Raw genomic sequence first — 23,027 nt, forward strand, 5'->3', positions numbered from 1 at the left:
GCATTGTCCTGCTCTTCATTTGCAGATCAGCATTGTGGAGCTTGAGAAGAGCCAGAGGCAGCAGGAGCTGCTGCAGCTGAAGTCCTACACCCCCTCAGAGGAGCCCCTGGCAGCCCAGCTGCGCAGCAAGCCCGAGCCCGAGCCCGGCAGGCTCCCGCTGGAGCTGGACTGCTCCAAGTTCCCCATGCCCCACATCAATGGCATGAGCCCTGAGCTCTCCATCAATGGCCATGCTACTCCCTATGAAATCCACCACAGCTTCAGCAGGCCCTCCTCCAAGCAGAACACCCCCCAGTACCCCAGCTCCCAGCTGGAGCAGGAGATCGTGCCCTGCACCCCCAGCCACGGCAGCAGGCAGAAGGCAGAGAGGATGAGCAGCCTGGCCCTGCCTGACTACACCAGGTTCTCCCCAGCCAAAATAGCCCTGAGGAGACATCTCAACCAAGACCATGGAGTCAATGGGAAAGCAACCACCAGCGAGATTCAGAGGTGAGAGAGGGCCCTGGGGAGGGCCTGGGTGGAAGCCTGGGGAGGGCAGGTGGGGACTGGAGATGAAGGGAGAAGCTCTTGAGAGGGAGGATGCTGGCACAGGTTGGCCAGGCCATGGCTGCCTCCTGCCTGGGGGTGTTCAGGGGCAGGCTGATGAGGCCCTGAGCAGCCTGGGCTGCTGGGAGGTGTCCCTGCCCCTGGCAGGGGTTGGCCCTGGCTGATCTGTGAGGTCCCTTCCAACCCAGCCCAGCCTGTGAGGGGAGGGCTGAGCCTTGCTTTAATAGCAGAGGTTTAGTTGGGTTGTGGAGAAGTCTTCTTGAGAGTGGAGGTTTATAGGACCATGGAACCATTAAGGTTGGAAAAGCCTTCTAAGATCACCCAGGCCAAGCCTCAGCCCAACCCCACCCTGGCCCCCAAACCCTGGCCCCAGCTGCCATGGCCACAGGGCTCCTGCACACCTCCAGGGCTGGGGACTCCACCTCCTCCCTGGGCAGCCTCTGCCAGTGCCTGACCACTCTGGCAGCAAAGAAACTGTTCCTCATCTCCAACCTAAGCCTCCCCTGCTGCATCCTGAGGCCATCTCTTGTCCTGTGGTCAGTTACCTGGGAGGAGCTGCCAGGGCATGCTTGGGGCAGCTCTGTTCCTGCAGCAGCCTCCACATCTCTCTAACCCTGCTTGGGCAGCACTCAGAGCTTGGCTGCTGGAAGCCAGGCAGCAGTGGTGGCACAGGGGTGGCCTCCAGGGGAGCAGTAATTAACTTGTGTGTGCTAATGAGTGTGCTTCTGTGTTGCAGAGCTGAGCATGCCAAGGAGAATGGCCTCCCATACCCCAGCCCTGCTCTGTCCAATGGCATAAAGCTGAGTCCTCAGGAAGCTCGGCCCTCCTCCCCCCCAGCCTTACCCTCTGCAGCAGAGAAGGTAAGAGAGGAGCCCTGCTGTGCCCAGCTGCACACATGGCACCCAGAGAGGAGCCCTGCTGTGCCCAGCTGCACACATGGCACCCAGAGAGGAGCCCTGCTCTGCCCAGCTGCACACATGGCACCCAGAGAGGAGCCCTGCTGTGCCCAGCTGCACACATGGCACCCAGAGAGGAGCCCTGCTCTGCCCAGCTGCACACATGGCACCCAGAGAGGAGCCCTGCTGTGCCCAGCTGCACACATGGCACCCAGAGAGGAGCCCTGCTGTGCCCAGCTGCACACATGGCACCCAGAGAGGAGCCCTGCTGTGCCCAGCTGCACACATGGCACCCAGAGAGGAGCCCTGCTCTGCCCAGCTGCACACATGGCACCCAGAGAGGAGCCCTGCTGTGCCCAGCTGCACACATGGCACCCAGAGAGGAGCCCTGCTGTGCCCAGCTGCACACATGGCACCCAGAGAGGAGCCCTGCTGTGCCCAGCTGCACACATGGCACCCAGAGAGGAGCCCTGCTGTGCCCAGCTGCACACATGGCACCCAGAGAGGAGCCCTGCTGTGCCCAGCTGCACACATGGCACCCAGAGAGGAGCCCTGCTGTGCCCAGCTGCACACATGGCACCCAGAGAGGAGCCCTGCTGTGCCCAGCTGCACACATGGCACCCAGAGAGGAGCCCTGCTCTGCCCAGCTGCACACATGGCACCCAGAGAGGAGCCCTGCTGTGCCCAGCTGCACACATGGCACCCAGAGAGGAGCCCTGCTCTGCCCAGCTGCACACATGGCACCCAGAGAGGAGCCCTGCTCTGCCCAGCTGCACACATGGCACCCAGAGAGGAGCCCTGCTGTGCCCAGCTGCACACATGGCACCCAGAGAGGAGCCCTGCTGTGCCCAGCTGCACACATGGCACCCAGAGAGGAGCCCTGCTCTGCCCAGCTGCACACATGGCATCCAGAGAGGAGCCCTGCTGTGCCCAGCTGCACACATGGCACCCAGAGGGGAGCCCTGCTCTGCCCAGCTGCACACATGGCACCCAGAGAGGAGCCCTGCTCTGCCCAGCTGCACACATGGCACCCAGAGAGGAGCCCTGCTCTGCCCAGCTGCACACATGTGGCACCCAGCAGCCCAGAGACCTTCCCTGGCCTAAGCAGGGAATGCAGCCTTGCCCCTCCCTGTGCCCTGCTTGGCTTTGGGGGTACCACAGAATGCATCAGGCTGGGAGGCACCCTCCAAGCTCAGCCTCAGAGCTCCTCCTGTCCCACCCCCTGCACTCAGCAGGGACACCTCCAGCTGGAGCAGGTTGCTCAGGCCCACATCAGGCCTGACCTTGAATGTCTGCTCCACAGCTTTGGGTAACCTCTTGCAGTATTTTACCACCCTCATGGTGCAGAACTTCCTCCTGATGTCCAGCCTGACTCTGCCTTGCTGCACTTGGGTATCATCCTGGACAGCCTCTTCTGGGTGACTGTGCTCTGGCAGGGGGCTGGAGGCTGGTGTTGGCCTCTTCTCTGAGGACAGGAGGAGAGGAAATGGCCTCAAGCTGCACCAGGGGAGGTTTGGGTTGGGCATTAGGAAGAATTTCTTCCCTGGAAGAGTGGCCAGGGCTTGGCACAGGCTGCCCAGGGGGGTGGTGGAGTCCCCAGCCCTGGAGGTGCTCAGGAAATGAGCAGATGTGGCCCTTGGGGATGTGGTTTGGTGGTCAAGGAGGTGTTGGGTAGAAGGTTGGAGCTGCTGACCTTAGTAGCAGAAGCACAGCATCAGGGGGGCTCTGTGACTCTGCAGTCACCACTCAGTGATAGAATTCCTCAGGAGGAGGAGAGGGAACACAGAGCAGGAGGGAGCTGCGGGTTAGCAACACCTCTGAGCTGCAAAGCTCTGCTCTGTGGTTAAGAACTGCACTTTCTCTCCTTTGGTTTGCAGGTTTTGAGAGAGAGAACCTCTGTGAGTAATGGAGAAACCATCACCAGCCTCCCCATCAGCATCCCTCTCAGCACAGTGCAGCCCAACAAGCTCCCTGTCAGTATCCCCCTGGCCAGCGTGGTGCTCCCCAGCCGTGTTGAGAAGGTCAGTAAGGGATTGTCAGCACCTCCCTCCCTCCCTCCCTCCCAGTCACTCTGGGCACTCAGGGGGTGCTCCACAACCCTTCCTGGGCTGCTCATCCTCACTGATGCCTCAGGGGGAGGCTGCTGGTGGGCTGTAGGTGACCTGTGGGTGGGGTGGGGGTCTGAGCCAGAAAGGAGAGCCGAGGAGCCAAGGAGCTGCCTCAAGGGTGGAAGAGATGCAGAGGCTGAGAGTTGGTGGCAGTGAAGGGAGAGGGTCAGACCTCAGTCAGTTTGTCCTTGCATGCCCTTGAGCCTCAGCTTGCTCACCTCAGAGGTGTCCAGCAGCTCTGTGTGTGGGATGAGCCCCAGAGGTCCTCCAGGCTGTGGCAGCTGCTCTGTGCTCCACTGCTCTGCAGCAGCACACAGCACACAGCCTGCTGGGGCCAGCTCTGTGTGCCCCAGGCTGCTCTCAGGGCCAGGGGAGTCTCAGAGCAAGCTGGGCTCAGTTTCTCACTAAGCTTTGTCCCCAAAGCAGAGACCTCAGCAGCTTTCACCTGAGAGCTGTCAGTTTAGAGGCCATCCACAGCTGCTTGTCTCAGGGCCTGTGTTTGGGAAGCTGGAGCTGGCTCCTGGTGTGGAGTCCATGACCTTTCCCCAGCTGTGGGCTTTGGCCTGGGCAGAGCTGGCAGGGGGAGCTGTGTGCCTCTGCTGGGATCTGCTGTGGGCAGTGCTGCTCTTGTCCCATGCCAGCCTGAGCTGGGCTTTGCTCAGAGCAAGCAGAGCCTAGGGGCACTGGGGCAGCAGAGCCACCTCCCTGCTGCATTCCTCTGCTGCATGTGGCTCCTGGCTCAGCTCTTGGCCTCCTGTACTGAAGTGCCTGTTTCTCCCCCCACAGAGAAGCACACCCAGCCCAGTTCATCAGAGCAGAGACTCCTCCACACTTGACAAGCAGATTGGTGCTAGTTCTCATAATGGTGTAAGCAATGCTGCTGGAAACAAGCCACTGGCTCTGGCTACCTCAGGTAACAGCCTCCTCTGAGCTGCCTTCTCCTGACAGCACCCACAGGGCAGGTGTCAGAGCTCTCCAAGCACTGCCTGGAGCTCCTGCAGGCCTAGATCAAGGAGTGTTTTGTTAGGAGACCAAAGAGCTGTGGATGGTGGTGAGCTGAGGCAGCCTGGCTTGCATCCTGGCCTGCAGTCTTGCTCTGCTGTGCCTTCAGCTGCACTGCAGCACCTTGCAGGGCCAAGCAGCAGCTGCTTTGGCTCAGTTTGCTCTCTGGATTAAGACTTCCCTGCCTCCCCAGCCTGGCACAGCAGCAGAGCTGCAGAGTTAATGCTGTGAGCTGGAGATGCTGCATCTGACAGGCTGGGGGCAGTGCTTTCAGCAGCAGCATTAACTTCTTGATGCAGGTCACAGTGGCCCATCAGGAGCAGCTGTAAAGCCACAGGTGTCTGGGTAGGCAGAAAGGTCACAGGGGAGCAGGGGGGGACAGCTCTGAGTGCAGACCCTGGCTCTGGACTTGGCCATCTGTTGAAACTGTGGCCTTCAGCTGCTCAGGACATGGAATGCTGTGGCCCAGGCAAGGCAGGCTCCAGCTCCAGGAGCTGTGCTACATCAGAGGGCACTGCTCTGTGCTCAGCACCTGGGGTTTGTGCTGCTCCTGGCAAAGGCCTTGGCTGAAGTCTTCTGTCAAACCAATCGAGTGTCAGACCCCTTGGTGTAAAGCAGACCCCTGCTCCCCTCCCCCCTGCCATTCTGAGAGCCCACAGACAAGGCCTCAAGGGAGGACTAAAGCCACTCAGGTAGGAAATTCACCTGGAGAACATCAGTGAGGCTGGGGAGAGCCTGGCACAGGCTGCCCAGGGAGGCTATGGAGGTGTTCAGGGCCAGGCTGGATGAGGCCTTGAGCAGCCTGGGCTGCTGGGAGGTGTCCCTGCCCCTGGCAGGGGGTTGGAGCTGGGGGATCCTGAAGGTCCCTCCCAGCCCAACCCATTCCATGAATCTCTGAATGCCATCAGCCCCTGGGCCCAGGGCAGGGCCATGGCACACAGGAGTTCTGAGCTGGCAGAAGAGCAGTGAGACTACCCCCTGAGTGAAACCATCAGCACAGAGCCACCTCCCCAACTGCCCTGTGCCCCCCCCGGGCTGCCCTGTGCCCCCCCCGGGCTGCCCTGTGCCCCCCCCGGGCTGCCCTGTGCCCCCCCCGGGCTGCCCTGTGCCCCCCCCGGGCTGCCCTGTGCCCCCCAGCCCCGGTGCCCCCCGTGGCACGCCTCCAGCGCCGCAGGCAGAGCTGCTGCCTGCTCCCAGCCCCCCAGCACTGTGCCCTCTCACTCAGCAGCCCCCCAGCACTGTGCCCTCTCACTCAGCAGCCCCCCAGCACTGTGCCCTCTCACTCAGCACCCCCCCAGCACTGTGCCCTCTCACTCAGCAGCCTCCCAGCACTGTGCCCTCTCACTCAGCAGCCCCCCAGCACTGTGCCCTCTCACTCAGCACCCCCCCAGCACTGTGCCCTCTCCCTCAGCAGCCCCCCAGCACTGTGATCTCTCACTCAGCACCCCCCCAGCACTGTGCCCTCTCACTCAGCACCCCCCCAGCACTGTGCCCTCTCACTCAGCAGCCCCCCAGCACTGTGCCCTCTCCCTCAGCAGCCCCCCAGCACTGTGCCCTCTCCCTCAGCAGCCCCCCAGCACTGTGCCCTCTCACTCAGCAGCCCCCCAGCACTGTGCCCTCTCCCTCAGCAGCCCCCCAGCACTGTGCCCTCTCACTCAGCAGCAGCAATGATTTGTGGCTTTCCCTTCCAACAGGTTTTTCTTACTCTTCTGGCTCGGTGGCACTCAATGGAACCCTCACAAACAGCCCAGCCCATCTCAACCCTGGTGCTGACCAGGCAGCTCTGGAGGACTCTGGGAGTCTCTTTAACTCAGTAGGGTCTCGGAGTGCCACTCCACAGCATCCTTTGCTCATGATGCAGTCGAGGAACTCTGGGCAAAGCTCCCCTGCTCACCAGCACTCCACAAGCCCCAGGCTAAACGGCACAGCCCAGAGCCTGGTGGGGGTCCTGCAGTATGCAGAGGCTCAGAAGATGTTTGCCGAAGGATCGAAGGGAGACCTGCAGCCCGAGGCAGCCTTTGCCGATGCCGAGAGCGAGGCCAAGAGAAGGATCATCTTCACAATCTCTCCTACTGCAGGGCATGTAAAGCAGTCCCCTCCCAGCAAGCACAGCCCCCTGCCCGCGGGGGGGCGGCTGGAGGCGGGCCAGGCCCCGGCGCCCGACGGCAAGAAGCGCGGCCGGCGGAAGAGAGCCTCGGCAGGGACCCTCGGCGGCGCCCCCGGCGTCTCCCCCAAGCGCAAGTCCCTGCCTGCCGTCCCGGGGCTCTTCGTGCAGCCCTCAGGCTCCCCTCTCAACATCAGCTCCATGGTAAGGGCCGCGGGGGGCCGGGGGGGCTGCTCCGCGGCGGGGCGAGGGGAGAGAGGCTTCAGGTGGCACAGGGCAGGGCAGGGGCAGGCTCGGGGGCCAGGAAGGGTTTGGCTGCTGCAGGAGTGCTCAGGGGTTGGCACAGGCTGCCCAGGGAGGTGGTGGAGTCCCCAGCCCTGGAGGTGTTGCAGGTGGGTTGGGTGAGGCCTGGAGCAAGCTGGGCCGCTGGGAGGGGTCCCTGCCCCTGGCAGGGGGTTGGGGCTGGGGGATCTTTAAGGTCCCTTCCAACCCAGCCCACTCTGTGCAGAGGAGTGGAACATCCCTGTGAGGACAGGCTGGGGGAGCTGGGGCTTCAGCTTGGAGCAGAGGAGCCTGGGGGGGTCCTCATTCATGCTGGTGAAAGATGTGAAGGGCAGGAGCCAGGCTCTGCTCAGTGCTGTCCAGGGACAGGACAAGGGGCACAAACTGCAGCCCAGGAGGAGAAACTTCTTTGCTGTGAGGCTGCTGGGGGCCTGGAGCAGGCTGCCCAAAGAGGCTGTGGAGTCTCCTTCTCTGGAGACACTCCAAACCCTCCCTGGATGCATCCCTGTGTGACCTGCCCTGGGTGATGCTGCTCTGGCAGGGAGGTTGGACTGGGTGATCCCCAGGAGTCCCTTCCAAGCCCTCCCATTCTGCTTTGATCTGTGAAGCTAAGGCTGCTGCTGAGGGGATCCTCTCACCTGTAACTGCTCTCTTTCCTTCTTGCCCAGGTCAATAACATTAACCAGCCTTTAGAAATAACAGCCATTTCCTCTCCTGAAAACTCCCTGAAGAACTCTCCTGTTCCTTACCAGGACAATGACCAACCCCCAGTACTGAAGAAGGAGAAGCCTCTCCTGCAGAGCAATGGAGTCCACTACTCCCCACTCACCTCTGATGAGGAGCAGGGCTCTGAGGATGAGCACAACAGCAGCAGGTGAGGGCCTGGCCCGGGGCTCAGCTGGCCCTGGGAGCTGCCAACACTGCTCCATACTGCACAGATGTCTTAAACCTTCTTTGTTCCCTTCCCTTGGAGACCCTTCCCAGCAGGCCAAGCATCTTAATGTGGCTGAAGGGGGGAGAGGGAAGCTTTAGGAAGTAGTGGCCAGCAGGGCAGCAGAGGGGATTCTGCCCCTTGACTCTGCTCTGCTCAGTCCTCACCTCCAACCCTGCCTCCAGCTCTGCTGTCCCCAGCAGCAGAAGGACACAGAGCTGAGGAGTGAGGCCAGAGCAGGCCACAGAGACGCTCCAAGGTCTGGAGCAGCTGTGCCCTGAGCACAGGCTGAGGGAGCTGGGGCTGTGCAGCCTGGAGAAGGCTCCAAGGGGGACCTCAGAGCTGCCCTCCAGTACCTGAAGGGATCCTGCAGGAAGGCTGCAGAGAGGCTTTTGCTGAGGGGGTCTGGAGACAGGCCAAGGGGGAAGGGTTTGGAGCTGAGGCAGAGCAGGGTTGGACTGGAGCAGAGGAAGAAGTTCTTCAGTGTGAGGGTGGTGAGAGTCTGGCACAGGCAGCCCAGGGGGTTATGGATGCTGGGTAGTGAGGGTCAGTGTGCCACAGGTCTGCCATCAGGGCTCCCTAACCCTTTTCTTCTCACTCTAGAATCGAGAGGAAAATTGCCACCATATCCTTGGAGAGCAAATCCCCACAGAAGGCTGTTGAGAACGGTAGGTGTGAGGGCCCTGGGCATTGCTGCACTGGCTGGGCTTGGGGCTGGCTCTGCCTGGAGCTGCTGGTCACTGGGAGGCTGCTAGGAGCTGCTGAGCACAGCAGAGCTCTGCTGGCAGAAATGGTTTAGAGGGAGGGTGGAGAGACCCCAGCACAGGCTGCCCAGGGAGGCTGTGGCTGCCTCCTGCCTGGGGGTGCCCCAGGCCAGGCTGGATGAGGCCTTGAGCAAGCTGGGCTGCTGGGAGCTGTCCTTGCCCCTGGCAGGGGGCTGGAGCTGGGGGATCCTGAAGGTCCCTTCCAGCCCAGCCCAGGCCATGAGCCCTGCAGAGCAGCTGCAGTCAGTGCTGGGGTTTGACACAGACATTCTCTTCCAAACAGGGGGCAGCTTGACTGGGAGGAAGCCAGCCCAAGGCAGCGAGAGCATGAACAGCAGCAAGTGGAAATCAACTTTCTCACCAATCTCTGACATCAACCTGACCAAAACCACAGAGAGCTCCTTGCAGGCAGCCTCAGCTCTGGGCCAGGGCTCTCTCTTCGCCTTCCGGCCGCCCCCCGAGGACAGCCTGGCCCACGCCAGGAAGAGCCTGGCCATGGCCTCCTCCGGGGCAGACGGGCTCAGCCCCAGCACAAACTCCACCAACGGCTTCAGCTACGCCGGGGGGCTCCCAGCCGAGGGGGGGCTGCACGGCTTCATGGACGGAGCCTCCCTGCCGCACAAGGCTGCCGAGGCGGCGCCGGCCAGCTGCCCCCTGCCGTTCCAGCCGCAGCGAAGCAAAGACGTGGGGATGGCCGAGCCCAACCCCTTCCTGAGCAAGAGGCAGCTGGAGGGGCTGAGCAGCACGAAAGGAGAGGAGCTGAGCCGGGCAGGGGGCAAAGGCAAGGAGCTGAGCGACGGCGGCGGCCGCGCCGCAGCCTGCTCGGAGAAGAGCTCCGCGCAGCACAACGGAAAGCTCGGCAAGGGCAGGGAGCGGGAGGTGGAGTTCAAGAACGGCCACAACCTCTTCATCTCTGCTGCTGTCTCCTCTGGTGGCCTTCTGAACGGCAAAAGCCTTCCTCCTGCTGGTTCTGCGGCAGGCAGCCCAGCCTCGTCTGTGCAGACGCACCACCCCTTCCTGAGCACTCTGAGCACTGGATCGCAGTTCCCCCTGGGCTCCATGGCCCTGCAAGCCAACCTCAGCTCCGTGACAAACTCCTCAGTCTTGCAGTCCTTATTTAACTCAATGCCAGCTGCTGCCAGTCTGGTCCACGTGTCATCAGCTGCAACCAGACTGACTAACTCTCACACTATGGGGAACTTCTCACCTGGGGTTACAGGTGGAACAGTTGGAGGTAGGCAGAACTCTTTCTCTGGTATGAGACAGGGCCTGAAGGAAAGTCTGACGCTGCCCCTCCAGGGCTGAAAGCCTCTTTGGTTGCTGCAGGATGTGAAGCAGATCTGTCCCACATAACCAATCTCCTCTCTCTCTCTTTCTCTCTCTCTCTCTTGGAAATGCTAGGATGAGTTCAGTTCCCCCCAGGGAGATCTCTTGAGCTTTGTCTGCTAGCTGAGCTTGTTCTCACCTCCCTGAGAGAATGCACCCAGGCTTTGTGATTGCCTAAGGTTTGCTTGGTCAGAGGTTGGCTGTGTTGGAACCAACTTAGGTCTGCCTGCAGGTAAAGGGTTTGAACTGGTACCGAGTTAAGGATCTCTTAACTTGTCAGCTTGAGTCAAGGTTGAGATTAGGCCTTGAATGGACTTAGCAGGATCCAGGAAGGACATCAGAGCCTCTGCAGAGCAGAGGGTGTTGGGGATTGGGTAGCATTCTGGCTCTTGACTGGACTTTGCTTTGCCAGGAAGGGCAATGCCATATGCACCTTGCACCTCTGGGATCCTGCAGGGCTTGGCTTCTGTGGCCCGAGCTGGAGACAAGCTGGCAGCACTAGAAGATAGCCTGACCCTGCTCAGTGGCCAAGGCAGGTTTTGTCCCTGCCTGTCCATAACCACTCAGGCACCACGTGTGGAAATCCTAACTCTCACATCTCTCAGCACTTAGATGGGCTGGAAAAGCAGACTCTCCCCTCTGCTGCCCTGTAAGTGGGGAAGCAGGAGGGTGGCAAGAGCAGCACTTTGACTCTTCAGCTAAAACAACTCTAGAGACCACCCAGCCTCCTCCCAGGCCTGCCTGTGTGCTCTAGAACTGCCAGTTCTTGGGCCTGGCCATGTGGAGGCTGGCAGTAGGCAAGGTAAGTGTGAAACCTTCTGTCCCTCCTGGCCTGCACCATTCTCTCTTCATTGCTTGCTGCCTTCTCATGCTGCATAGTTGTGCCTGCCGGTGTTGTCTGGGGCTGTAACTTACCATTTGGCTTTTGTTTTGTCCCTGGTTTGGTTTGGTTTGGTTGGTTTTGCTTTCTTTTGGTTTGTTTCTCTTGTCACTGTTGGGACTGTGCAAGGCCACCTGCTGAAGCTGAGTTTTTCTCTCCTGTTTGCAGGTATTTTTAACCATGCGGTGCCTTCTGCCTCCTCTGCTCATCAGTTTGGAGCCACTTTCAGCAGCAGTGCTGTCTCTAGCAGCACAGTGCTGAGCTTAAACCCTCTGCAGGCTGCTGCCAGCACCTCATCCTCATCCTTCCCACCCCCCTCCTCTCATCCGCTCTCATCTGGCGAGGGCAGACCTGCTCAGCACCCCGGCAGGGCTCCGCCGCAGTCTGTTTTCCATCCCCCTCCTAACGTCTCCCTGCCTCCCCCTCCGCCCTTGCTCGCTCCTAACCCCGAGCCGGCCCTGCTGCAGGGCCTCCCCTCCCTGCCGCCCGCCGAGGCCTTCTTGCCGCCCTCCTCCGCCGCTGCCGGCCGGCCCGCTAACCCCTCTTTGTCTCTCAAGCTAGCTTCTCTCCAGCACAAAGCCTCCCGCCCCTCCTTTACCGTCCATCACCCTCCCCTGCCCCGCCTGGCGCTGGCCCAGGCGGCGCCCGACGCCGCTGGCACCTCGGCCGTGTGGGTGGCCCTTGGCATGCAGCCTCCTTACGCTCCGCACCTTTCGGGGGTTAAGCCGCGATAAGAGCTTGCTTAGCTAACAGTTCTTGTGCTGGAAGGTAAGGCCAGAGCGCAGCCACAGCGCTTGGGGCGCCAGCTGCTGACTGATGCTGCTTGCTTTGCAGAGGGAGCCTGGGGATGGGCTCCCTGCCGCTGCAGGAGGGCACCGCAGGGTGCGGAGCCTCGGTGCTGCCTGCCGTGGCACTCAGGACCTCTGGTGGTGGAGCCTTGGTGCTGCCTGCTGTGGGAGTCAGGATCCGTGGTGGCAGAGCCTCGGTGCTGCCTGCTGTGGCACTCAGGATCTCTGGTGGTGGAGCCTTGGTGCTGCCTGCTGTGGCACTCAAGGTCTCTGGTGGCAGAGCCTTGGTGCTGCCTGCTGTGGGAGTCAGGATCCTTGGAGGCAGAGCCTTGGTGCTGCCTGCTGTGGGAGTCAGGATCCTTGGAGGCAGAGCCTTGGTGCTGCCTGCTGTGGGAGTCAGGATCCTTGGAGGCAGAGCCTTGGTGCTGCCTGCTGTGGGAGTCAGGATCCGTGGTGGCAGAGCTTTGGTGCTGCCTGCTGTGGGAGTCAGGATCTCTGATGGCAGAGCCTTGGTGTCTGCTGTGGCACTCAGGATCCTTGGTGGCAGAGGCTGGACAGCCTTGGTGCCTGCTGTGGCACTCAGGGTCTCTGGTGGCAGAGCTTTGGTGCTGCCTGCTGTGGCACTCAGGATCTCTGATGGCAGAGCCTTGGTGTCTGCTGTGGCACTCAGGATCTCTGGTGGCAGAGCCTTGGTGTCTGCTGTGGCACTCAGGATCTCTGGTGGCAGAGCCTTGGTGTCTGCTGTGGCACTCAGGATCCTTGGTGGCAGAGGCTGGACAGCCTTGGTGCCTGCTGTGGCACTCAGGGTCTCAAGGGCTGCTCCCTGGGTGGCTCTGGCTCAGCTGGCAGGAAGGTTGTGCTCAGGGTCCCTTTGTGACAGTTCATTGCTGCAGAATTGTCTCTTTTCCAAGTGTGCTTTCCTGCAGCTCCTGGCAGTGATGGTTTCCTACTGCTGAGTTCCTCTTCCCCTCCCCTTGCCCCCCGACAGAGACTGTTGTCCCCCCACGAGCCCCCAGGGTGTTAGGTGTGTGCTGGTGCTGCTCTGTGCCTGCAGCTGGCAGGGGTGGGCTTGGCTTTGCTGCCAGCCCCCAGCAGCTGCTGCACACAGCCATGCAGTTAGAACTCTTCCAGCTCCCAGGCTGCAGCTGTGCCTGCAGAGCAGAGGCAGGCTGCTCCTGCACTGCAGCTGGTGTGCCTCCTGCAGCAGAGAGCCAGAGAGTGTCTCCTCAGCTCCAGGTGGAACTTCTGGGTTCCAGCTTGTGCCTCTTGTTCCTTGTCCTATCACTGGGCACCACTGAGCAGAGCCTGGCACCATCTTCTTGACCCCCACCCCTCAGATATTTATAGACATTGATCAGGTCACCTCTCAGCCTTCTCTTCAGGCTCAGCAGCCCCAGGGCTCTCAGCCTTTCCTCACAGCAGAGAGCTTCCAGTCCCTTCATCATCCTCCCAGCCTCCACTGGACTCTCTCCAGCAGTTCCCTGTCTCTCCTGACCTGGGGAGCCCCAGACTGGACCCAGCATTCCAGGTGTGGTCTCACCAGGGCAGAGCAGAGGGGGAGGAGACCCTCCTTAGCCATCCCTGGAGAAGGCAACCCCAGGCAGCAGAGCAGGGCTGGGATCTGATCTGTGCACTGCAGCTCTGCTGGGGCTGGCAGCAACAGAGCCCCCCCCAGATGCTCACCTGCCCCTCACTGGCTTTGCTGGGCAGACTGGGAGTGGGCACACAGGAGTGGGCACACAGGCAGCCTGCAGGCTGAGCTGCTCCATGCTTCACACAGCCTGGGGCAGCTGTCTCAGTGTCCTCAGAGCACCTCCAGAGCCAAGTGTGCCACCGTGGAGCTGGGGACTCTTGTTGATGCCAGTGCTCTGCTGGCATCCTGCTGTACCAACCTCTTGCTTGCAAGGCTCAAGCAGTCTGTGAGGCCCCAGAGCTCCCTCCCTGCTTCTCCTGGGGGTCTGTGATGTTGTTGCTGTTCACTGCTCCTGCAGCTGTGTACAGAATGTGGTTGAATGCTCTTTGCTGCTTGTAAAACATGACTCAATTACAACCTACCTGAGAGCTTCTCTTGACTCTGCATTCTCTGTGGTGTCTTCATCAGCAAATGGCTCCACAGCCACCCACAGAGCCTCAGCAGGGCTTTTGTGAGCCACCTAAGTACCCCCTGCACCCTTCTGCACGTGAAAGAGAGGCTGAGGAAGAGCTTGGAGTGCTGTGGGCCCTGTGTGCCAGCAGAGAGCTGCTGTGATGTGCTGATAGAATGGGCTGGAAACAAACCAGATGGGGGAGAAGGGGTGAGGAGGGTCAGGCTGGGGGTTGGTACCTGTGAGCGACTCAAGAACAGCCTGAAAGCCTTCTGCTGCCTGCCTGGGACTGAGGGCATCTTGGGCTGGACTCTGAGCCTCAGCTGTGGTGTAACAGAAAGGGTCTGAGCAGGACTGAGGGCATCTGGGGTTGGATTCTGGACCCTCAGCTCTGATGGTACCCAAAAGGTTCTGAGCAGAGCAGGAGAGGCAGAGAAGTGGCAGGAGAGCAGTAGCTGGATGGCAGAGCTGGGTTGTGGAGCAGGAGTGCTGCTGGCAGGAGGTGGTGTCTGGCAGAGGGACCCCAGGGGGGGCCCTGCTGCCTGTGACTGCTGGGCACAGGGCAGGTGGCTGAGTGCTGGCACTGGCTGCTCTGGGCACCTGCACCTGGAGCCTGGCAGGAGCCAGGGCTGGGAGCTGGAGCTGGGGCTGAAACAAACCTGCTCTGCCTGTCAGGAGGAGGGCAGGGCTGGAGTGGAGATGAGGAAGGAATTGTGGACAGTGAGGCTGGGGAGACTCTGGCCCAGGCTGCCCAGGGAGGCTGTGGCTGCCTCCTGCCTGGAGGTGTTCAGGGCCAGGCTGGATGAGGCCCTGAGCAGCCTGTGCCGGTGGGAGGTCGGCAGGGGGGTTGGAACTGGCTGAGCTTTGAGGTCCCTTCCAACCCAACCCATTCCGTGGATCTATGAACAGTGCTCCCTCAGGCTGCTCTAAACTCCAAGCAGCTCAGTGTGTGCTGGGGAAAGGTGAAGCACTGAGCTGGGGCCCACTTCTGCCCCCCCAGCCCAGGCCTGGCACCGAGCCCCAGGCGGTGCCAGCGTCAGAAGGCAGCTGGGGTGGGGGCTGCCTGCCTGCCCCTCTTGGCAGCATCCTTTGTGGTTGCACTTGGGTGAAGAGCTGCTGCTGCTGCTCCTCCTTTTGCTGGCTGAGGAGGAGGTCTTGGAGCAGGGTAGAGATGCCCCTGGGAGCTTTCTGCCTTTGATTGAGATGAGTCTCTTCCTCTCCTCCTGTCGTGCAGGTAACTAAAGGATTTCTACCTCAACCCAATGTGACCTATGCAAGGACAACGTGGACCAACTTCACTCAGCTTCCACTGAAAGGTGCTCACCTGGCCTGTGCAGGGGTTTCTACTCTCTTACTACTACTGGACACACACAAAATAAAACAAAACAACAACAACAACAACAAATAATTCAAAGACCTAAACCACAGAGCAAAAAGTTTTGGGTTTGGTTTTGGTTGTTGGGGTTTGGTTGGGGGGGTTTTGAATTTGTTTGGGGGTTTGGTTTGTTTTAAACTGTGAATCTGAGTGAGGAGAAGGGGGAAAAAAAAAAGAAGAGATAAAAAAGAGAAAGAAAAAAAAAAAAAGGTAAAAAGGAAAAAAAAAAAGAGATAAAAAGGAGACAAAAAAAAAGAGATAAAAAGAGGAAAAAAAAAAAGAGAAAAGGAAAAAAAAAAAGGAATAAAAAGAAGGAAAAAAAGAAAAGGTAAAAAGGCCAAATAAAAGGGAAAAAAAAAGAGAAAAAGGCCAAAAAAAAAAGAGAAAAAGGCCAAAAAAAAAGAGAAAAAGGCCAAAAAAAAAGAGAAAAAGGGCCCCCAAAAAGGACAAAAGGGTAAAAAAAGAGAGAAAAGGCCAAAAAAAAAAAAAAAGACAACATAAATGGGGAAAAAAAGAGAAAAAGGAAAAAAGAGAAAAGGAAAAAAAAAATGGAAAAGGCAAAAAGAAAAAGATAAAAAGGTCCCAAAAAAGAGAGAAAAAGGCCAAAAAAAAAAGGAGAGAAAAAGGCCAAAAAAAAAGGAGATAAAAAGGCCAAAACAAAGAGTAAAAGGCCCCCCCCAAAAAAAGAGAAAAGGGTAAAAAAAAAGAGAAAAAGGGTAAAAAAAAAGAGAAAAAGGCAAAAAAAAAAAAAAAAAAGAGAAAAAGGGGAAAATAAAAGAGAAAAAAAAAATTAAAAAAGGCAAAAATAAAAAGAAAAAAAAAAAAAAGAGGGAGACAAAGGCCAAAAAGGCAAAGAGGAGGAAGAGCCCACAGGGCAGGAGCAAAGCTGCAGCCGCAGTCGGTGCCAGGTCAGCTCTCTCCCTGCCTCAAGCGCCAGCCGCTGGCTGGGGCTGGGGTCGGACTCCTTTCCCTCCAGCCGGGGGCAGCAGGGAGCAGCTCCTGGCAGCGCTGCCTGCCCAAAGGCCTTGGGCACCACCAGCAGGGGGGGGGGAGGCCTCCCCCCGGTGCTAGCCAGCCCCTCGGAAACTGTGCCTCGAAGCTTGAACCCTTGGTGCTGAATTGGGCAGGGCTGACCGATGCCAAACCCGCTCCCCACACGCCTCTGCAGTTTATTTATTGTTCTCTTCCCCCTTCTCCTCCTCCTCCTCCCCCCCCCCCCGCTCTGTTCACCTCCCAGCCCTTCCCCCCCCCCCCCCCCCCCGAGAGTGCTGAACCTCTCCCTGGCACTGCGCAGGGGACTCCCCGGCTGCTGCCCTGGGGCTGCGCGGGCTGAGCTCTGTGACCTGGGTGGGGTTGAGAGCTCAGCCCCTGGGGTGGCCCCGGGCCAGCTCAGCACGGTCTGAAGAGGAGAGGCTCCGAGTGGTGCCCCCCCGGGGGCTGCCTGCCCCCCTGGGGGCTGCCTGCCCTGCAGGCACTGTGAATGTTTGCTGGCAGCTGCCCCCAGGGTGCCCCTGGCCAGGGTACAGGGGTGCAGGCACCAGGCCTGCCCAGGCCCCTCCGTGCCAGCGCTGGGGGCAGGCTGAGCTGCTGCTTTGCTGCTGCTGGCCCCGGTGCAGGCAGCAGGAGCTGCTCAGCTGGTTGGGTTTGGGGCAGCCAGGGGTTGGCTGCGGGGCTGAGGCCTGGCTCAGCTCTGTGCACTGATGGACAAAGTGCAGTTTGCTTCTCTGTTCTTTGCTCTTTGGTGGTGAGGGAGGTTGCTTTTCTTCCATGGTGCAGTGGATCTGAATGGTAGTTCACAAAAACAGCTCCAGCTGAGCCTCCCAGGCTGCCCCCCTGCTGCAGTGAGTCCTTGTGGTGCTGTGTGCTGCCCCCAGCACCTCGCTGGGGGGGACAGAGAGAGACATCTCCGTTGCCCTGGGGGTAATTCGGTGTGGTTTGGGGTTCCTTTAGCTTGTTCAGTGCACAGGAGACTTGTAAAGACCTTTTTTGTTATTATGAGTATTTTATTTATTTATTGGAGTGCCCAGAAGGGAGAGGAGAGATGGATCCAGGAGGTGGAAACGGGGCTGGGCTGGAGGGCAGGCTGGACCCAGCTGCAAGAAAAGGAAGCTGCAGGCAGGGAAGAGGAATTGCAGCAGCAGAAGGAGCAGGAGCAGGACACTGGAAGGCTCTGAGAACCTCCCTGGTGCTCTGAGGGCAGCAGGGGCCTCTTGCTGTCCTCAAATCCTTTCTAGCTCCCTCACCCATCTCCCCCCTCCAGCAAGGGGGCAGCCCCTGGGCTGAGCCCTGCCTGACAGGCACAGAGCTGGGCTGAACCCAGCAGCTGCTGGGCTCCTGTTTGGAGCAGCAAGGAGGCTCTGCCCTGTGTGGCTCCAGCAGGAGTGGTGCTGAGCCATGCTGGGGGCAGCAGTGGGGCTGAGCTTCCTTGGCAGCCTCAGTAGAGGTTTAGGCCCAGGTGCAGTTCTTTGGTGCTCCCCAGGTTGTGTCTCCCACAGGAGCCTTTGTGTGCAGGAAGCTGTTCTGGCCTTGTGCTGGGGAGGGAGGGGAGGGGGTTAGGTGCCCTGGGAACGAGGGGCAGCCTGGATCTGTCCTGTGCTCCGCCTGTGGGAGAGGACCTGGCAGCCCTGTGCCCTGCTGAGCTACAACAGCAAGGTGAAAAGGCTGGGAAAGGGCAGCAGTGCCCCGAGGGGGAGAGCTGAGGACCATCCAGTAGCTTCTAGAGTAGCTTCTAGTGGAAGCTGTACAGAGTATGTCCTGGAATCCAGGAGGTCAGTGTAGCCCAGATGTTCTGTGGCTGGCAGTTGGGCAGCTCCAGCTCCTTCCAGGCCCTTGGGTGCCTGGAAGGGGCCAAGCTGCTGTGGCTGCACCTTGGAGAGCTGTGCCTGAGCAGCTGCTGGAGCAGCAGCAGCTGCAGTTGCATCTCCCCCACCCTGTGCTTGGTGTCCCCCAGGGCCTGGTCCGGCCTGGCCTTGCCGTCGCCTCGGGCAGGCTCCCCTTGGCTCTGCTCTTGCCTGGAGGCTGGGGATGTGCTCACCTGGCTGGGGGGTGGCTTGAAGGAAGAGCTTTGAGATGCTGAGATCTGATCCATCTGGCTGCAAGCAGCAGCCCCTGCTGACCCTGCTGGAGGAATGCTGGGGCAGAGGTCTGAAGCCTGGTTCCAATAACTGAAGCTCCTTGGAGCGGTGGAGGCCAAGCAGCCAGTTCCAGAGAGGCATTCCTGCTGCCTGAGCACATCCTGCCTGTGGCTCTCAGCCTCCTTCCCTCTCCTCCACACCACTGCTGCCAGCCAGGGCACTTCTCAGGAAGCTGAAGGACATCTTGGAGCACAGAGGCTGCCAAGAGAAGATGGAACTTCCTGAGCAGTGCTGAGCAGAGGCTGTGGCCCCACTGCAGCCCTCAGCCTTGAGCAGCAGCCTCACACTCTTCCTTTTTTGGTGCTTTGCTTCCTCTGGCTGGGCTGAGTCCTCTGAGACCCCAGCAGGCTCAGGAGCTGGGAGAGCTCCAGCAGCACTGAGCCTCAGCTCTGTCCCTGGCTGGGGATGAGTCACTCAGCAGCAACTCTTCCATCAGCTGCAGGGTGGGGGGCACCCAGAAGATTCTCTTGTGTGGCTGAGGGAGAAAGTGAGAGAGCCTTGCTGGAGGCCCCAGGGGCTGAGATGGAGCTGGTGTGGAGGAGGAGGAGGAGGAGGAGGTGGAGGTGTCCCTGCATCCTGTCTGCAGGTGTGGCAGTGCCCTCTGGGAAGGTGTGGAGCAGCCTGGACACCCCCCAGGGGATGGGAAGCAGCTTCAGCTCTTAGCTGAGGTTGTGGCTGCAGGGGCAGAGGGGAAGCTGCCAGCAGGGAGTGAGGTCTCTGCCACCTGCAGGCAGAGCAGAGGCTCCAGCTGGTCTGTGCCAGCAGCAGGAGGCCTCTTGGCAGCTGGGAGAGGGCAGGCAGAGAGGCTGAGGGCTGGGGGGGCAGGGGGGGGCAGCAGTGCCTGCAGGGCTGCTGTCTGCAGCAGCTGGAGGTGGCTGTGGTTCAGGAGAGGGTTTGTGTGGGGCAGGCTGAGGGCCTTGCCTGTGCTTCCACCTCCCCTCAGCCCCCACACCCCCCTGGGGCTGCTCTGGGTACCTTGCTGGCCCTGGGTGCTCCCCAGGAGGGGAGGGCTGTGGGCAGCAGGTTGGCTCCCTGCAGATGGCAGCTCAGGGCTGCTGCCCTGCTCCAGCTTTGCCTCCTTGCTGGCAGAGGGGGGCCCAGGCTGGGAGCTGCTCTCCAAGCTGCTGATCCTGACTCCCCCTCCTGGCTCAGGCTGCCCTGTGGCCACGTCTGGGGTGGGTGCTGAGCCCTCTGAGCACTGACAGCAACCACTCAGCTCCCAGCCTGGGGTCACCCCCCTGCTCCAGAGCCCTTCCAGCACCCAGCCTGGGGTCACCCCCCTGCTCCAGAGCCCTTCCAGCGCCCAGCCTGGGGTCACCCCCCTGCTCCAGAGCCCTTCCAGCACCCAGCCTGGGGTCACCCCCCTGCTCCAGAGCCCTTCCAGCACCCACCCTGGGTGCTGCTGGCTCAAGAGCCACAGGTTAGGGCTTGGTGGCTGTGTCCTGGTGCCCTTGGGAGGTGTCTTTGGGGGATCAAATCCTTCTGCTTTGTGCTGAAATTGGTTCCTTGTGCTGCAGGGGCTGGAGAGCTGCAGGGGCTGGAGAGCTGCAGGGGCTGGAGAGCTGCAGGGGCTGGAGAGCTGCAGGGGCTGGAGAGCTGCAGGGGCTGGAGAGCTGCAGGCAGCCAGGAGGGGGATTTGGGTTTTTCCTGCCCCAGCTCCACTCACTTGAAACCTTTCTGCCTTGAGCCAAAAGCCTGGGGGGGCCAGCAGCCCTGGGAGCTGCCAGGCTGAGTCCTGCAGGCTCAGCAGCAGGGGCTGGGGGAGAAGCCCCCAGGCAGGGTTTTTGTGAACTATCTTTGCAGCCCCGGGGGAGGAGAATCTGGGGAAGTGTGGGAGGCAGAGCTGGGAGTCAGCATCCCAGTGCCTGATGGTTTGGGGCTCTGCAGAGGTCGTGGTGTGTGGCTCTCTTCCTCCTCTCCTTTGTGACTGTGTCTGCATGGCTCTGGAGGCTGCCTGCCGGGGGGAGGAGGATCAGCAGCCCCGGAGGTGCCTGTGCCCAGCCTGAGCTCTGCCTTTGCAGTCAGTGTAGGGAACCATCCCTGCAGGGGAGGCAGAAGCTGATTGCTGTCAGCTTCAGGGCTTGCCAGAGCCAGGAGGCTGCAGCACATTTGCTGGGCAGAGGTTCCCAGCCTGGGTTGGGTTGGAAGGGACCTTCAGGACCATCCACTTCCAACCCCTGCCACGGGCAGGGACCCCTCCCACCAGCCCAGGCTGCTCAAGACCTCATCCAGCCTGGCCTGGAACACCTCCAGGCGGAGGACTTCCTCCTCCTGAGGAGGTTGTGGAGCTCCAGAAGCCAAACCCAGGCTCCCAGTGGCCAGGTTGGAACTCTGCTGCCCCTGAAGCTCTCAGCCTGGGATCCTCCTGGCTTCCTCAAGCCCCCCCCCCCGGTTGCTTCTCTTGGTGCAGTCAGAAGCTCCTTGGGAGCAAAGGAGGAGCAGGAGCCCCTGGCCCTCCCCATCCTGCTGTGGCTGGCTGGTGGTCAACCTCCTGGGGCTGCTCCAGGGACACCAAACTTCTCCCCTCGAGGGTCTCTCTTCCACTTCCACCACTTCCTTCTTCCTTCCTTTGGGAGGGTGAGAGCCTTGCCCTGGCTGAGGGGGACTGGGGAGGGGGAGGCAGGAGAGGCTGAGGTTGCTGTTGCTCAGGAATTGATTAGTGACCTTCTAACTACTAATGAGAATCCATTCCCCCATGGATTGGTTTCCCCTTTGTCATTTGTTTGACCCCTTCCCCCCCTTGGCCCTTAGCACAGTCAGAGCTTCTCTTCCCCCTGGGGAATGAACTGATCCAATTTAGCCTTTTTTTTTTGGGGGGGGGGGGGGGGGGAAGATTTCAGCTGAATTATTTAAACCCCAAATTTCCCCCTAATTATTTATCTGTCTTTGCCTTGGGGTGGATTTTCTTTCCCTTTTGGGTTTTGGTTGGGGTTTGGTTTTCCTTCCATCTCCTGGGAAGTTGCCCTCCCCTCCCTCCCCTCCCTCCCCAGCCCCCTCTCAGTTCTGCTCTGTACATAATGTATGTATAATATATATATTTCCACCCTGCCTTTCTAATTCTCCACACTCTAAGAGTTAAGAGGTTGATTTGGGGGGGGGGAGGGGTTGGGGCTTGTTTGGTTTGTTGGTTGTTTGGTTTTCTTCCCCCCTTCCCCCCCTCCTCCCACTTAATTTCTTGTGGCTTTTGTTCCTGCCTCCCCTCCCCTGGTTTGTATCTGAGATGCTTTGGAGGTTTTTGTCTTTATATTAAAGTGTCTGTATTTTAATACACAGCTGCTGCTCTGGGCTCTCTCTGCTTCCCCAGGGCAGGGCTGGAGCAGGGGAGGAGAGCCTGCAGGGCTGGGGGCAGCTCTGGAGCCCTCAGCACAGGCCCCAGGGAGCTGCCGGAGCAGGGGGCCAGGGGAGGCCACAGCAGGGCTGGAAGCCCTCTGCTGGGAGCCCAGGCTGAGGGAGTTGGGCTGGGGCAGCCTGGAGAGGGCTCCAGGGAGGGCTGCTGGTGGCCTTGCAGTGCTTCAAGGGCTGAGCAGGAAGCTGGGGACAGACTCTGAGCAGGGCCTCAGGGGACAGGACAGGGGGAGAAGGGTTGGAACTCAAAGAGGGAGATGGAGAGGGGAGGGAAGGGAGAAAGGTTTGAGCCTGAGGGTGGGGAGAGCCTGGCCCAGGCTGCCAGAGAGGTTGGAGCTGCCCCAGGGCTGGAGCCAGCCCAGCCCAGGGGGGTTTGGGCTCTGAGCAGCCTGGCTGGGGCTGGCCCTGCTGGCTGCAGGGGGCTGGGTGGGTGAGCTCTGGAGGTCCCTTCCCACCCAGTCCAGCTGTGGGTCCCAGTGTTGGTGCTCTGGGCACAGGCTGCCAAACACTCAGCAGCCATCTCCTGGAGCCAGCCAGAGCAGGAGCCTCAGCTCCAGCTGCCTCCCTGCTCCTGCTCAGGGGAGGAAGGCTCTGCAGCCCCTCAGCTGCTCCCTGGGGGCTGCTGCTGTGATCCTGGGCCCAGGCTGAGCCCAGACAGCCCCCAGCTGGGCCCAGGCTGCCCCAGGCCGAGCCCAGGCTGCCCCCAGCAGGGCCCAGGCTCCCCCCAGCCCGAGCCCAGGCTCCCCCCAGCCCAGCCCAGGCTGCCCCCAGCCCCAGCTGTTGGTCTCCCAGGGAGGACTCTCCTGGCACAGAGCTGAGAATTGGAGTTTATTGGAAATGTTTCTGTACAAGTCACAGCCTGAGGGCACTGCCAGGGTCCCTGCCCCCAGCACCCCTGGCACAGGGCCCTGCAGCACAGAGTGTGAGAGCCAAGCAGGGAGCAGGGCCAGGAGCACCTCCTGCCCCCTGCCCTGGGACCACTGGGAATTGATTCTGGAGTGAGGGTAGGGAGAGCCTGGCCCAGGCTGCCCAGGGAGGCTGTGGCTGTCCCCTCCCTGGGGGTGCTGAGGGCCAGGCTGGATGAGGCCCTGAGCAGCCTGGGCTGGTGGTGTCCCTGCCCAGGGCAGGGGGTGGGAACTGGCTGCTCCCTGAGGACCCTTCCAGCCCAACCCCTTCTGGGACTCTGAGCCCTCCCCAGTGCTCCTCTGGGGCCAGACCTCAGCAAGTCCCAGGGCCTGCTGCTGGCCTCTGACCTCTTCACAGCATTTGTCTCACATTCAGTTAGGAAATGTCCTCCTTGCCCCTTCAGGCAGCTGGGGGCCACCCCTCCCCTGCCCCCTGCAGCACCCCAGCAATGCCCACCTGGTGCCCAGGGCAGGTGGTGCCAGCCCTGTGGGAGGAGGATGCTGGCACTGGGCTGGAGGCAGCAGCCTGAGGCTTGGTGGCTGCAGAGCCAGGAAGC

At 60.5% G+C, this 23,027-nt stretch overlaps 1 protein-coding gene across 1 annotated transcript in view; it reads left to right on the forward strand.

Moving 5' to 3' along the window:
- The window catches only part of DOT1L (DOT1 like histone lysine methyltransferase), a 61,508-nt gene extending 40,018 nt beyond the window's left edge, over nucleotides 1-21,490 (forward strand). The window contains 10 exon segments of the mRNA XM_068165044.1: nucleotides 26-489; nucleotides 1,283-1,406; nucleotides 3,320-3,463; nucleotides 4,337-4,463; nucleotides 6,247-6,860; nucleotides 7,607-7,812; nucleotides 8,473-8,537; nucleotides 8,917-9,867; nucleotides 11,008-11,607; nucleotides 14,946-21,490. Of these exon segments, the coding sequence (XP_068021145.1) occupies nucleotides 26-489; nucleotides 1,283-1,406; nucleotides 3,320-3,463; nucleotides 4,337-4,463; nucleotides 6,247-6,860; nucleotides 7,607-7,812; nucleotides 8,473-8,537; nucleotides 8,917-9,867; nucleotides 11,008-11,573 (3,261 nt within the window). The 3' untranslated portion in view covers nucleotides 11,574-11,607; nucleotides 14,946-21,490.
- Nucleotides 21,491-23,027: the final 1,537 nt, after the last annotated feature.

Source organism: Melanerpes formicivorus, unplaced genomic scaffold (genome assembly GCF_026170545.1).
Source record: "Melanerpes formicivorus ecotype bairdi unplaced genomic scaffold, bMelFor1.0.p_v2 SCAF_83, whole genome shotgun sequence".
NCBI lineage: Eukaryota > Metazoa > Chordata > Aves > Piciformes > Picidae > Melanerpes > Melanerpes formicivorus.